Here is a 16,360-nt window from a genome sequence, read left to right on the forward strand (position 1 = left end):
AAGAAGCTGACGGTGTTCGACTCCTGGTACTTCTGCGTCGTCACCTTCTCCACAGTGGGCTACGGCGACGTCACGCCCAACGTGTGGCCCTCCAAGCTGCTGGTGATCATCATGATCTCTGTAGCCCTGGTGGTGCTGCCCATACAGGTGAGAGTGATGGCCACAAACACACACACACACACACACACACACAGAGCACACACACACGTTCACACACAAACACAAGTGCAAGCACGCACGCAAGCACAAACACATACACCCACACACACACACTATTACCACACTCCCATATGTTTTCTAAAGGGAAATCAACTGGACTAATGTTAGGACATCTACTATAGGAAATGCCAAATCGATAGAATGCATAACCCATCATAGTAGGGAATCAGCTGAACTACACAAGTATAATATTGTTAGAGGCGTTGTAGACCCATGGTCTTGGTAGACCAACAGTACCCATTCTGCTGACCCATGGTCTTGGTAGACCAACAGTACCCATTCTGCTGACCCATGGTCTTGGTAGACCAACAGTATCCATTCTGCTGACCCATGGTCTTGGTAGACCAACAGTATCCATTCTGCTGACCCATGGTCTTGGTAGACCAACAGTATCCATTCTGCTGACCCATGGTCTTGGTAGACCAACAGTACCCATTCTGCTGACCCATGGTCTTGGTAGACCAACAGTACCCATTCTGCTGACCCATGGTCTTGGTAGACCAACAGTACCCATTCTGCTGACCCATGGTCTTGGTAGACCAACAGTACCCATTCTGCTGACCCATGGTCTTGGTAGACCAACAGTACCCATTCTGCTGACCCATGGTCTTGGTAGACCAACAGTACCCATTCTGCTGACCCATGGTCTTGGTAGACCAACAGTATCCATTCTGCTGACCCATGGTCTTGGTAGACCAACAGTATCCATTCTGCTGACCCATGGTCTTGGTAGACCAACAGTACCCATTCTGCTGACCCATGGTCTTGGTAGACCAACAGTACCCATTCTGCTGACCCATGGTCTTGGTAGACCAACAGTATCCATTCTGCTGACCCATGGTCTTGGTAGACCAACAGTACCCATTCTGCTGACCCATGGTCTTGGTAGACCAACAGTATCCATTCTGCTGACCCATGGTCTTGGTAGACCAACAGTATCCATTCTGCTGACCCATGGTCTTGGTAGACCAACAGTATCCATTCTGCTGACCCATGGTCTTGGTAGACCAACAGTACCCATTCTGCTGACCCATGGTCTTGGTAGACCAACAGTATCCATTCTGCTGACCTATGGTCTTGGTAGACCAACAGTACCCATTCTGCTGACCCATGGTCTTGGTAGACCAACAGTATCCATTCTGCTGACCCATGGTCTTGGTAGACCAACAGTACCCATTCTGCTGACCCATGGTCTTGGTAGACCAACAGTACCCATTCTGCTGACCCATGGTCTTGGTAGACCAACAGTACCCATTCTGCTGACCCATGGTCTTGGTAGACCAACAGTACCCATTCTGCTGACCCATGGTCTTGGTAGACCAACAGTATCCATTCTGCTGACCCATGGTCTTGGTAGACCAACAGTACCCATTCTGCTGACCCATGGTCTTGGTAGACCAACAGTACCCATTCTGCTGACCCATGGTCTTGGTAGACCAACAGTATCCCTTCTGCTGACCCATGGTCTTGGTAGACCAACCATATCCATTCTGCTGCTGTTTTGCCATTCTCCCTGTAAACAGATTGCCTTACTGCAGACAATAGCTGACATTTACCGTGGCCTTTTGAATGGACACATTTTCAATGTTCTGTTGAAGCAGCGTTTTTGCTAGTACAGTCCTAGAGACCCACAGCTCTGTCCCAGCTAGCAGTACTAACACACCTGACTCAACTAATCAGGGCTTGATGATTAGTTGATTATCTGAATCAGGTGTGTTAGTAGTGGGATGGGGAAAATGCACACACTGTAGCTCTATAGGATGTAAGAACACAGTGATAAAAGATCAACAGTCATAAATGTGTTGGATTGGGTGAACTGTATGCATTTGGTCATATATTAAAGCCTCTGATTGATTTGAGAATGGTTTTGCGCAGTATTAGCAGTATTGGTAATGTGTTCCTCTGCTGGGCGTTATTGGTCAGTTTGAGCAGCTGGCCTACCTGTGGATGGAGAGACAGAAGTCGGGGGGGAACTACAGCCGTCACCGCGCCCAGACAGAGAAACATGTGGTGCTGTGTGTCAGCTCCCTTAAGATAGACCTCCTGATGGACTGCCTCAACGAGGTCTACGCCCACCCCGGGCTGCAGGTCTGTGTACATGGGTGGGTGATTGGGTTGGTGTGTGTGTGTGTGTGTGTGTGTGTGTGTGTGTGTGTGTGTGTGTGTGTGTGTGTGTGTGTGTGTGTGTGTGTGTGTGTGTGTGTGTGTGTGTGTGTGTGTGTGTGTGTGTGTGTGTGTGTGTGTGTGTGTTTGCTTGGGTCTTGTTAATTTGGGGAACACAAGAAAGGTTTTAAAACACTTTGCAACATCATTTTGCATTTATTATTGGACAAGCCCAGGTAGTCCCTTGCTGTTTCTGTCCGTTTTGCTCCATTTGGTGCCAAATGAACACGACCCAGGCTGTTCCTCTGTCTTCCTGTCTATCCAGGACTACTATGTCATCATCCTGTGTCCAACAGAGATGGACCCCCAGGTGCGCCGGGTGCTCCATATCCCCCTGTGGTCCCAGCGGGTCATCTACCTCCAGGGATCGGCCCTCAAGGACCAGGACCTCATACGAGCCAAGTGAGTCACCAACACCAAGGGCTGCGTCTCAATCCGCTGAAACAGTTTCCTCTCTTTTGGTCTTTAGTCACCTTTCCTTCAACTGCACTTATGTGGAAGAGCTGAACTGGTGAAAGCCAATACTGAATAGGAAATAGGCATCAACCTCTTCTGTTTTCAGATCAATGTGGGTAGTTATACAGTTGAAGAGGAGATAAGGAGAGGAAGCCACTGTAGAGTATTGAGATGTACCCACTCAGTATGGAATGGTTGTCCTTCTTTTCCAGACTGGACAATGCAGAGGCTTGTTTCATCCTAAGCAGTCGCTGTGAGGTGGACCGCACCGCCGCAGTACGTACATTTGCTACTATTACCACTACACAAAGTGTTAAATCAGGGGCAGACTGGGACCAAGAAACCAGCCCACTGGCCTAAAGAGGGTCCAGCCTACCAGGCATTTGGCTGAACTGACCTACGGCCTTTCCGTTTCTTTGTTAGATTGAGACTAAATTAATATTCATTAACTTGCTGATACCAAAGGCATTTTAGCCAGTCATATTATTAAAGGTACAGCTTTTTCCTCTTCTACTCACCCCACAGGACGTTAGTGGAACCTTAATTGGGGAGAATGGGCTCGTGGTAATGACTTTAGTGGAATCAGTAGAATGATATCCAATATATCAAACACATGGTGTCAAGGTGTTTGAAACCATTCCATTTGCTCCGTTACGACCATTATTATGAGCCGTTCTCCCCTCAGCAGCCTCCACTGAATCACCCACACCAGTAGACCTCCATCTGTTTGTCTGCTTGTCTGTTGTTCTCTCTGGCAGAGTTCTATTAGAGTTGTATTAGTTCTATTAGAGTTGTATTAGAATTATGTTAGAATTGTGTTAGTTTTATTAGAGTTATATCAGTTCTATTAGAGTTCTGTTAGTTCTCTTATAGTTCTATTAGTTCTATGAGAGTTATATCAGTTCTATTAGAGTTCTGTTAGTTCTCTTAGAGTTTTATTAGTTCTATTAGAGTTCTGTTAGTTCTCTTATAGTTCTATTAGTTCTATGAGAGTTATATCAGTTCTATTAGAGTTATGTTAGTTCTATTAGTTTCATTAGTTCTATTAGAGTTCTGTTAGTTATATTAGAGTTCTATTAGTTGTATTAGAGTTCTGTTAGTTCTCTTAGAGTTGTATCAGTTCTATTAGAGTTATAACAGTTCTATTAGAGTTCTGTTAGTTCTATTAGAGTTCTATTAGTTCTATTAGAGTTCTATTAGTTCTATTAGAGTTATATTAGAGTTCTATTAGTTCTATTAGAGTTCTATTAGTTATATTAGAGTTCTATTAGTTCTATTAGAGTTATATTAGTTCTATTAGAGTTCTGGTCTGATCAGACTGGCAATAGCATTGTGGCACTAAAATACATTTGCCTTTTTTGTTTCAAAAATATTTTAATTGCAAAGTGAGTTGACAATACTATGGTACATACCGGCAAGAGCATCACTTATAATAGTACGAGTACCTATACAAGGTAGACGGGGGGACTTTGTGTTGCTCATCTGCCGTAAACATACCTCTAGTGGCCAGTGTTTTAACCAGTGCATAAAGCAATCAATCATAAAACAGTTCAAACAAATCAAAATGAACCTCTAATGTATTATTTTTGTCTTGTTTACCTTTAAGGACCATCAGACCATTTTGCGAGCTTGGGCTGTGAAGGATTTCGCTCCAAAGTGCCCCATTTACGTCCAGATTCTGAAGCCAGAGAATAAATTCCATGTGAAATTTGCAGGTAATGACAGACTAATGTCTTGTTAAGAGACATTTGTTTAGATGTTTCGGGACCTTGGCATACATCTTTCTGAATTGTGGCTCCACTACCTGGGTAAACCCTCCTCTATGCATTTAGGTTAGTCTCAATAGCTGGGTTTCCATCCAATTGGTGATATTTTCATGTGAATATTCTAAAATCTGCATAAAAACAATATGCTCATTTTCCCACCAGAGATGTTCCATGAAATTGACCTGTTGCATATAAAAGGCTGTGCGTGATGACGTAGTGCACATGACAATATACAATTGAAGTCGGAACATACACTTTACATACACTTAAGTTGGAATCATTAAAACTCGTTTTTCAACCACTCCACAAATTTCTTGTCGGTTAGGACATCTACTTTGTGCATGACACAAGTCATTTTTCCAACAATTGTTTACAGACAGATTATTTAACTTATAATTCACTGTATCACAATTCCAGTGGGTCAGAAGTTTACATACACTAACTTGACTGTGCCTTTAAACAGCTTAGAAAATTCCCGAAAATTATGTCATGGCTTTAGAAGTTTCTGATAGGATAATTGACATCATTTGAGTCCATTGGAGGTGTACCTGTGGATGTATTTCAAGGCCTACCTTCAAACTTTGCTTGACATCATGGGGAAATCAAAAGAAGTCAGCCAAGACCTCAGAAAAAAAAATTGTAGACCTCCACAAGTCTGGTTCATCCTTGGGAGCAATTTCCAAACGCCTGAAGGTACCACGTTCATCTGTATAAACAATAGTACGCAAGTATAAACACCATGGGACCACGCAGCCGTCATACCGCTCAGGAAGGAGACGCGTTCTGTCTCCTAGAGATGAACGTACTTTGGTGCAAAAAGTGCAAATCAATCCCAGAACAACAGCAAAGGACCTTGTGAAGACGCTGGAGGAAACAGGTACAAAAGTATCTATATCCACAGTAAAACGTGTCCTATATCAACATAACCTGAAAGGCCGCTCAGCAAGGAAGAAGCTGTTGTTTTGCTGCAGAAGGGACTGGTGCACTTCACAAAATAGATGGCATCATGAGGTAGGAAAATGATGTGGATATATTGAGGCAACATCTCAAGACATCAGTCAGGAAGTTAAAGCTTGGTCGCAAATGGGTCTTCCAAATGGACAATGACCCCAAGCATACTTCCAAAGTTGTGGCAAAATGGCTTAAGGACAACAAAGTCAAGGTATTGGAGTGGCCATCACAAAGCCCTGGCCTCAATCCTATAGAACATTTTTGGGCAGAACTGAAAAAGCATGTGCGAGCAAGGAGGCCTACAAACCTGACTCAGTTACATAAGCTCTGTCAGGGGGAATGGACCAAAATTCACCCAACTTATTGTGGGAAGCTTGTGGAAGGCTATCCGAAGTGTTTGACCCAAGTTAAACAGTTTAAAGGCAATGCTAACAAATACTAATTGAGTGTATGTAAACTTCTGACCCACTGGGAATGTGATAAAAAAAATAAAAGCTGAAATAAATAATTCTCTCCGCTATTATTCTGACATTTCACATTCTTAAAATAAAGTGGTGATCCTAACTGACCTAAGACAGGAAATTTTTACTAGGATTAAATGTCAGGAATTGTGAATAACTGAGTTTAAATGTGTTTGGCTAATGTGTATGTAAACTTCCGACTTCAACTGTATTTTGTGGTTAAATTCCCATGTACCAAATAAAGACTAAAAGTTAAATGGGTTTTTATCACATTTTCAACTCTACTGATGGTTTTGTCCCCCAAAAATGTTGCATTGTATTGCAAATGTGCCCACTCTGGTATTGGCTCATGTGCTCTAGCCAACAGCTTGCAGAAACAGTGCAGGTAGGATAGCCTACGTTATGAAATAATGTGGACGAAAGAGCTAAAGATGAAAGTTATTTTTATTTGTCAAAAGGCAGCCCAGCATCGATCATCTTGTCTCCAGAATAAGACCCTCAATATTTATTGGAAAGGAACATCAATCACCGTGTGCACTTTCACCACCGAATAACCTGCATGCTTTCCCGAGTCGTAGTGGGAGGACCACACAACATATCATTGTGTGACTCCAAGTTTACTTCAATATGATGGTTATTATATCAATATTTGCTCATTAAAGCATTTTCACCACCATTTCTTGCATATTGAACTTTACCGACACCAAAAAGATCCCATCTTGTCTAGTGTATTTTGTTTTGTCACCATTTTATAAGTTTAACGACAAATTTGCTGTTTCCATCAGGCCTGTCGTGATATTTTTTTATCCGACATGTACTTTACTTGCATAAAAAGGTTGGATGGAAACCTGGTTATGGAGTCTCATCTCTGTAAGACTCTTTTTAAACGACATCAAATCTTGTTCTTCTCCGTTTCCCCAGATCATGTAGTGTGTGAGGAGGAATTCAAGTATGCCATGTTGGCCCTGAACTGCATCTGTCCAGCAACCTCGTCCCTCATAACCTTACTGGTCCACACTTCACAGGGCCGGTAAGTTACACAACCACCCTGCACCCTCATATCTAGTCGACTCTTCAATGGTCTACACTCCATAGGATCTGCAAAGTACAGTAGGCAACCCACCTACCACAAAGTCTCTACCCAGCAACCCACCAACCCCCCCACCACTAAGTTTCTACCCAACAACCCCCTACCACTAAGTCTCTACCCACCATCCCACCAACCACCCCCCCACCACTAAGTTTCTACCCCTCCCCCTCCCCCCTACCACAAAGTCTCTACCCACCTACCACTAAGTCTCTACCCACCAAGTCTCTACCCACCAAACACCCCAAGTCTCTACCCAACAACCCACCAACCCCCCCACCACTAAGTTTCTACCCACCAACCCCCCCCCCCTACCACCAAGTCTCTACCCACCTACCACTAAGTCTCTACCCAGCAACCCCCCCCACCACTAAGTTTCTACCCACCAATCTCCCCCCTACCACCAAGTCTCTACCCCCCTACCACCAAGTCTCTACCCACCTACCACTAAGTCTCTACCCACCAAGTCTCTACCCACCAAACCACCTAGTCTCTACCCACCTACCACTAAGTCTCTACCCAACAACCCACCAATTCTCTACCCACCAACCCCCCCCTACCACCAAGTCTCTACCCACCTACCACTAAGTCTCTACCCACCAAGTCTCTACCAAGTCTCTACCCACCAAACCACCAACCCACCAAGTCTCTACCCACCTACCACTAAGTCTCTACCCACCAAGTCTCTACCAAGTCTCTACCCACCAAACCACCAACCCACCAAGTCTCTACCCACCAAGTCTCTACCAAGTCTCTACCCACCAAACCACCAACCCACCAAGTCTCTACCCACCTACCACTAAGTCTCTACCCACCAAGTCTCTACCAAGTCTCTACCCACCAACCCCCCTACCACTAAGTCTCTACCCACCAACCCACCTACCACTAAGTCTTTACCCACCAACCCCCTTACCACTAAGTCTCTACCCACCAACCCACCTACCACCAAGTCTCTACCCACCAACCCACCTACCACCAAGTCTCTACCCACCAACCCACCAGTTCTCTACCCACCAACCCACCAAGTCTCTACCACCAACCCACCAAGTCTCCACCCACCAAGTCTCCACACACCAACCCACCAAGTCTCTACCCACCAACCCACCAAGTCTCTACCCACCATCCCACCAAGTCTCTAGCCACCAACCCACCAAGTCTCTACCCACCATCCCACCAAGTCTCTAGCCACCAACCCACCAAGTCTCTACCCACCAAGTCTCTACCCACCTACCACTAAGTCTCTACCCACCAACCCACCAAGTCTCCACCCACCAAGTCTCCACCCACCATCCCACCAAGTCTCTACCCACCAACCCACCAAGTCTCTACCCACCAAGTCTCCACACACCATCCCACCAAGTCTCTACCCACCAACCCACCAAGTCTCTACCCACCATCCCACCAAGTCTCTAGCCACCAACCCACCAAGTCTCCACCCACCAAGTCTCCACCCACCATCCCACCAAGTCTCTACCCACCAACCCACCAAGTCTCCACCCACCAAGTCTCCACACACCATCCCACCAAGTCTCTACCCACCAACCCACCAAGTCTCTACCCACCATCCCACCAAGTCTCTACCCACCAAGTCTCTACCCACCTACCACTAAGTCTCTACCCACCAACCCACCAAGTCTCCACCCACCAAGTCTCCACCCACCATCCCACCAAGTCTCTACCCACCAACCCACCAAGTCTCTACCCACCAAGTCTCCACACACCATCCCACCAAGTCTCTACCCACCAACCCACCAAGTCTCTATCCACCATCCCACCAAGTCTCTAGCCACCAACCCACCAAGTCTCCACCCACCAAGTCTCCACCCACCATCCCACCAAGTCTCTACCCACCAACCCACCAAGTCTCCACCCACCAAGTCTCCACACACCATCCCACCAAGTCTCTACCCACCAACCCACCAAGTCTCTACCCACCATCCCACCAAGTCTCTACCCACCATCCCACCAAGTCTCTAGCCACCAACCCACCAAGTCTCCACCCACCAAGTCTCCACCCACCATCCCACCAAGTCTCTACCCACCATCCCACCAAGTCTCTACCCACCAACCCACCAAGTCTCTACCCACCATCCCACCAAGTCTCTACCCACCAACCCACCAAGTCTCTACCCACCAACCCACCAAGTCTCCACCCACCAAGTCTCCACACACCATCCCACCAAGTCTCTACCCACCAACCCACCAAGTCTCTACCCACCATCCCACCAAGTCTCTAGCCACCAACCCACCAAGTCTCCACCCACCAAGTCTCTACCCATCATCCCACCAAGTCTCTACCCACCAACCTACCAAGTCTCTACCCACCAACCCACCAAGTCTCTAGCCACCAACCCACCAAGTCTCTACCCACCATCCCACCAAGTCTCTACCCACCATCCCACCAAGTCTCTACCCACCAACTCACCAAGTCTCTACCCACCAACCCACCAAGTCTCTACCCACCAACCCACCAAGTCTCCACCCACCAAGTCTCTACCCACCATCCCACCAAGTCTCTACCCACCAACCCACCAAGTCTCTACCCACCATCCCACCAAGTCTCTACCCACCAACCCACCAAGTCTCTACCCACCAACCCACCACATTTCTACCCACCAAGTCTCTACCCACAACCCACCAAGTCTCTACCCACCAAGTCTCTACCCACCAAGTCTCTTCCCACCAACCCACCAAGTCTCTACCCACCAAGTCTCTACCCACCAAGTCTGTGAAAGGGAGAAATGCTACAGACCCTCATATTGTACCTATTTAATTGTCTGCAGCGAAAGCCCAGACTGAACCCAACTAAAAGTAACACTTCATATGAATACCCTCGTAGTGCTTTACACAGCATTATATAGCAGCTCATAAGATGTTATAAATATGCTTATAATGCATTATGAACAGTGTATTCCCAGGAAGTGTTACCAAACATTTCTCTGTGTGCTTCAGGGAGGGGCAGCAGTCTCCAGAGGAGTGGCACAGGACTTATGGCAAGTGTTCGGGGAATGAGGTTTACAACATCGTCATGAGAGACAGCATCTTCTTCTCAGAGTACATGGGGAAAAGCTTCCCCTACGCCTCCTTCCACGCGCATAAGAAGTAAGTAGCTAACACCAATACCTCTTAGCGTGGTCCCAGGGTCAAGGGTCGCTTCTCTTATTAAGCCTCACTACTGTCAAATCACCACATTTTCTTCTGATATCCAATGGTTTGATTTTCTGTGCTATTTCAGTTGTAGCCATGGATGGGAACAGACATGTGGGCTCAGAAACGTAATACCCAATAACCACGTATCCAGTACACACATAAGATTGAAAGGTTCACTGATCCTACACATTTAAAACCAGCCCTATTTATGAGTCTTCTAATTCGGGTGACAATATGTAGGTCAAAGGTCAAGAGTAGGGCCCTGACCACATGACCTTACCAGGAAAAGCTTTGGGCATAGAGAAAACTCTAGTTACTGTATAGGCTAGAAATGGGCCCCAGACAATGGCTTTGAACAGACATCACTCTCCCTCTTCGTATTGCCCTCTAAACCTCCAGCCTATGTGATCTAACCCTAACCCTATATCTCTATCTCTGTCCTCAGGTATGGCGTGTGTCTGATCGGGGTGTGCCGGAAGGACAGTAAGAGCATCCTGCTGAACCCCGGGCCACAGTTCAGAATGAGCCCCAATGACAGCTGCTTCTACATCAACATCACTAAGGAGGAGAACACTACCTTTAAGACCCAGAGGGAGAGGACGGGTAGCCGGCCCTGCTTGCCTGTACACAGTGTAATCGCCTGCATGGGTCAGTAATATGACTTCTGTTCCAATACCACCTAGTATGAAGTGATGTATTGTACAAGTATATTAAGCAGTGGTGTAAAGTTCTTCAGTAAAAATACTTTAAAGTAGTACTTAGTAGTAGTAGTTTCGTAGTATTTTCGGAAAAATGATAAATGAATTGACTTGTAAGACACAGAAATATGCCCACAATAAATAGTATTTTGGAAACGTTGTATGTTCTTTGTATCCTTCCTTGTTCAGGCACTGTGGCCATAGACCTCCAGGACACAGGCTGTGGGCCCTCTCTCTGTCTCCCCCCGGAGGACATCAAGGGTAACAGCAGGAGGCCCAGCATCGGCCCCGTGCTAGAGGTGCCAGACACTTCCTCTATGCACACAGGTGACCTCTATAGCGACCAATCAGAGGACGAGACCATGCCCTCCAACGAGGACCTATCAACTGAGGAGTATGTTGTATTTTATTTTCCACAGGAGGTTGGTGGCACCTTAATTGGGGAGGGCGGGCTCGTGGTAATGGCTGGAACAGAATAGTATCAGATACATCAAACACATGGTTGGATGCCTTTCCATTAGCGATGTTCCAGCCATTATTATGGGCCGTTCTCCCCTCAGCAGCCTCCACTGTTATTTATATAAGATACAATGCAATATGTCTTACTTCTTATTCTTAAAGTAGATTTTTTGGGAGGATGTAAGCCTTATGGTCATTATCAATAGAGTTAGTTGTTTCCAAATGTGGTCCTGGAGTGCTGCAGTGCGTGCAGGGTTTTGTTCTATCTCAGCACTAACACACTTGATTCAATTAGTCATGGTCCAGAACACAGGAGGTTGGTGGCACCTTAATTGGGTAGGATTCGCTGGTGGTAATGACTGGAGCGGAACATTAAAGTGTTTGATGCCATTCCATTTGCTCTGTTCCAGCCATTATTACTATGATCCGTTATCCTCTCAGCAGCCTCCTGTGGTCCAGAATGAAGACCATGCATAGATTGAATCATGTAGGTTAGTGTTGGGCTGGAACAAAAGCTTGCATAACCAGTAGCTTTCCAAGACTGGAATTGGAGACCCACTGCGGTAGATGATGCATTGTGAGACAATCATGACATTTGTTTGGCCATTCACTTGAATGGGAGATCCACATCCTACTGCCCACCCCTGCAGTAAAATATGAATTGTGTGTCTGTTTATTTCAAGCTATATGAAAGGCTTTCCTCCCAACCTGCCCTACATCGGTAGTTCTCCAACACTGTGCCATCTATTGAAGGAGAAAGTACCATACTGTTGCCTCAGACTGGAAAAGGTAAATTATGAAAGTCACTTATTCAGTTAAATCAATATACTGTAGGTAGTTTTAAGTCATGTTCACCATTTGTCATGTTCACCATTTGCAATGTTGAGGCTGGTTTCCACAGATTAAGCCGAGTCCTAAACTAAAAAAGCATGCACAATGGAGAATCGCTATCCGTGTCCAGGAAATCGGCCCACAAGTACAGCCTATGTTAAATATACTGTATATATATATATATATTTTTTTAAATATATATAATTTAAAAAGCAACAACGTTTATTTTCCCCACAGGGTTGTGAGCATAACAACTTTGAGGATGCCAAAGCCTACAGCTTTAAGAACAAGCTGATCATTGTGTCGGCTGAGACGGCGGGGAATGGACTGTACAACTTCATCCTCCCGCTTAGAGCTTCCTACAGACTAAAGAAAGAGCTGAACCCCATTGTGCTGCTCCTGGATAATCAGTAAGAAGACCGTTTCAAAACATCCTGTTATCCTTTTTATTCAGCTGCCCTCTTGACCAGGTCTCCCATTTAAAAGAGGTAAGGTTGCCAGATTCCCTTTCCCCATATCACAGTTTTTCCAGAAATCTTGGTTGGAATATTCCAGACATAATTAGGGAATAAGCAGAATCTTATTCCCAGGATTTCTGGAAACCTGGGAATTTGGGGAAAGTTACTGGAATATTGCAACCAGAAAAAGAGGTCTGCTGACCTCAATGAGATGTCCTGAGGAAATTAAAACATTTCGCTCTTTCTCCCTTTGGGGAATATATCTAAATATGTTTTTTGATAAACGGAAAGAGACATCTGTTTACGAAACACCTAAAAATGTAAGGAATTACATTCGGTGATTTTCAAATAAGCCTACACTTGTAACCTGAATTGATACGTCCGCGCACGATGATTGATGTGTCCACGTGCGTCTCGTTCTCGGCCACTCATCTCTGCCTTAGCAAATTTGACACACATCATTTTGGAGTGTATTTTCCAGTAGTTTTCAAGTCCATTTGCTCATTTTTCATGCGACTGGCATGAGGTAATGATAAGTAATATTACAAAAGTAACTGTGTCTTTCGGATATGTCTGGTTGGGTACTGTGACATCAAAAATAACAATATCTGTGCATATGGACAATAAATATCTATTCAATTTAATTATATTAAATTATATTCTGTTCTATTCTATGTTGTTGTGGTGTGTTCTGTTGTCTCTGTTTTGAATCAAATAAAAATAGTTCCTACACACTGAAGAAGGCTGTAAAGCCAAAACGTCTGTGAATGCCATCCCTAATGCAGTAAAACATTTAAAACATTGAATAATGAAGTACGCTTGATGAGACATATTGTTTTGTGCAAACCCATTACACCTCTTAGTTAGTCTGAATTGTGGGATTTTACGCACCAGCCAAGCCTCTGGGAGAGCGCCATGGTTCTCTTCTGATTAGTGTTCTGTTGTCTCACCAGGCCTGACACACAGTTCCTGGAGGCTGTCTGTGGGTTCCCTATGGTTTACTACATGGTGGGCTCCATCGATAAGTATGTGACACACAGCATCATCACACACCTTATAACCTTATACATCATCTTCTTTAGTCACCTTCTTGACAGCCTTCTTGACAGAAGTCACCTTCTTGACAGCCTCCAAGATGCTATCAGTTACGATTCTCTCTCCACAGTGAATCTGTCACAGATAATCCGTCATAGCTAGCTCATATGCAGAGTCCAGAGTTTTTCCTGGTCAGGGAAATGTGTAGTCATTTATGTCAAGTGTGTGTGTGCGTGCGTGCGTGCGTGCGTGTTTTCCTAGCCTGGATGACCTCCTGCGTTGCGGTGTGTCCTTTGCAGCCAACATGGTGGTGGTGGACAAGGAGAGCACCATGAGTGCAGAAGAGGACTACATGGCTGATGCCAAGACCATCGTCAATGTACAGACACTGTTCAGGTACCTCAACCCCTATCAATGTACAGACACTGTTCAGGTACCTCAACCCCTATCAATGTACAGACACTGTTCAGGTACCTCAACCCCTATCGATGTACAGACACTGTTCAGGTACCTCAACCCCTATCGATGTACAGACACTGTTCAGGTACCTCAACCCCTATCAATGTACAGACACTGTTCAGGTACCTCAACCCCTATCGATGTACAGACACTGTTCAGGTACCTCAACCCCTATCAATGTACAGACACTGTTCAGGTACCTCAACCCCTATTGATGTACAGACACTGTTCAGGTACCTCAACCCCTATCGATGTACAGACACTGTTCAGGTACCTCAACCCCTATCAATGTACAGACACTGTTCAGGTACCTCAACCCCTATCAATGTACAGACACTGGTACCAAAGTCACTGTCATGGTTTTAACCTTTGGTAAAACTATTGTATCATACAATATACTGGACCACATGTTCACACATTTTATGCAGGCATTTCTATGACATCAAAAGTGTCATACAGGCTATTTTACTAAATCTTTAAACACAGATTAACATTTTATAGGTAGGTTTCAAAGATTAATTATATGACAGTGATTTTTTTTCAACCGTGTAGATTAAAGTACACACTTCAGAGCTAGTTTCCTTGGCAACCTTGCCACACTGCATCAGGGAATCCATTTGTTTTCTGATTGCTTTCTTGTTGTCAGACAATTAATCAAAAATGTCAACTCACTTTATAATTTTCACCAGACAATGTAGAAGCTTGCACAAACATTGAAACACTTTGATATGGGGTTTATGTTTCATGAGCCACTGTTATTATATAACCTATATTTTAAACTGGGTGGTTCGAGCCCTGAATGCTGATTGGCAGACATCCGTGGTATATCAGACCGCATACCACGGGTATGACAAAAGATTTATTTGTACTGCTCTAATTACATTGGTAACCAGTTTATAATAGCAATAAGGCACCTCTGGGGTTTGTGGTATATGGCCAATATACCACGGCTAAGGGCTGTATCCAGCCCAAACGCAACCTTAGCCCTGGTAAATTGGCCATATACCACACCTCCTCGTGCCTTATTGCTTGATTAGGTAGCTAGTAAATACAGTAGTATCGGTATCAGTTGCTCACTAAATAATGATAATCCTGGAATGGTGTTAGTACAGTAGATAGCGATGCTGTTTTTTTCTTGGGTCTCACACGTTTATTAGCTAGGCTACTATTTCATAGTTATTCATTTCATCCAGTCATTCATTTAAGGGAGTATACAAAACATTAAGGACACCTGACTTATTCTAAAATTGATTACATCGTTTTTTCCCCCTCATCAATCTACACACAATACCCCATAATGACAAAGCAAAACAGGTTTTTAGAAATAAAAAGAAAAAGTTATCAGACCTTTTACTCAGTACTTTGTTGAAGCACCTTTGGCAGCGATTACAGCCTCAGGTCTTCTTGGGTATGACGCTACAAGCTTGGCACACATGTATTTGGAGAGTTTCTCCCATTCTTCTCTACAGATCCTCTCAAGCTCTGTCAGGTTGGATGGGGAGCGTTGCTACACAGCTATTTTCAGGTCTCTCCAGAGATGTTCGATTGGGTTCAAGTACAGGCTCTGGCTGGGCCACTCAAGGACATTCAGAGACTTGTCCCAAAGCAACTCTGCATTGTGCTAGCTGTGTGCTTAGGGTTGTTGTCCTGTTGGAAGGTGAACTTTCGCCCCAGTCTGAGGTCTTGAGAACTCTGGAGCAGGTTTTCATCAAGAATCTCTCTCTACTTTGCTCTGTTCATCTTTCCCTCGATCCTGACTTGCGTGCTGCACATGATTGTCCTTCTGGAAGGTTCTCCCATCTCCACAGAGACTCTGGAGCTCTGTCAAAGTGACCATCGGGTTCTTGGTCACCTCCCTGACCAAGGCCCTTCTCCCGATAGCTCAGTTTGGCCAGGCGGCCAGCTCTAAGAAGAGTCTTGATTGTTCCAAACTTCTTCCATTTTAGAATGATGGAGGCCACTGTATTCTTGGGGACCTTCAATGCTGGAGACATTGTTTGGTACCCTTCCCCATATCTGTGCCTCAACACAATCCTGTCTCGGAGCTCTACGGACAATTCCTTCGACCTCATGGCTTGGTTTTTGCTCTGACATGCACTTTCAACTATGGGACCTTGTATAGACAGGTGTGTGCCATACCAAATCATGTCCAGTCAATTGAATTTAC

At 45.0% G+C, this 16,360-nt stretch overlaps 1 protein-coding gene across 1 annotated transcript in view; it reads left to right on the top strand.

Annotated features, from left to right (window-relative positions):
- The window catches only part of LOC120019909 (potassium channel subfamily T member 2-like), a 33,788-nt gene that overhangs the window by 8,206 nt on the left and 9,222 nt on the right, over positions 1-16,360 (top strand). Inside the window, exons 10-22 of the mRNA XM_038963319.1 lie at positions 1-147; positions 2,143-2,307; positions 2,648-2,784; positions 3,051-3,114; positions 4,445-4,553; positions 6,938-7,046; positions 10,056-10,205; positions 10,699-10,901; positions 11,141-11,345; positions 12,094-12,199; positions 12,479-12,651; positions 13,653-13,724; positions 13,996-14,130. The exon at positions 1-147 is cut by the window's left edge and continues 34 nt beyond it. Coding sequence (XP_038819247.1) covers positions 1-147; positions 2,143-2,307; positions 2,648-2,784; positions 3,051-3,114; positions 4,445-4,553; positions 6,938-7,046; positions 10,056-10,205; positions 10,699-10,901; positions 11,141-11,345; positions 12,094-12,199; positions 12,479-12,651; positions 13,653-13,724; positions 13,996-14,130 — 1,775 coding nt within the window. The remainder of the gene's footprint in view (positions 148-2,142; positions 2,308-2,647; positions 2,785-3,050; positions 3,115-4,444; positions 4,554-6,937; positions 7,047-10,055; positions 10,206-10,698; positions 10,902-11,140; positions 11,346-12,093; positions 12,200-12,478; positions 12,652-13,652; positions 13,725-13,995; positions 14,131-16,360) is intronic.

The sequence above is a fragment of the Salvelinus namaycush genome, chromosome 25, assembly GCF_016432855.1.
Source record: "Salvelinus namaycush isolate Seneca chromosome 25, SaNama_1.0, whole genome shotgun sequence".
Lineage (NCBI taxonomy): Eukaryota > Metazoa > Chordata > Actinopteri > Salmoniformes > Salmonidae > Salvelinus > Salvelinus namaycush.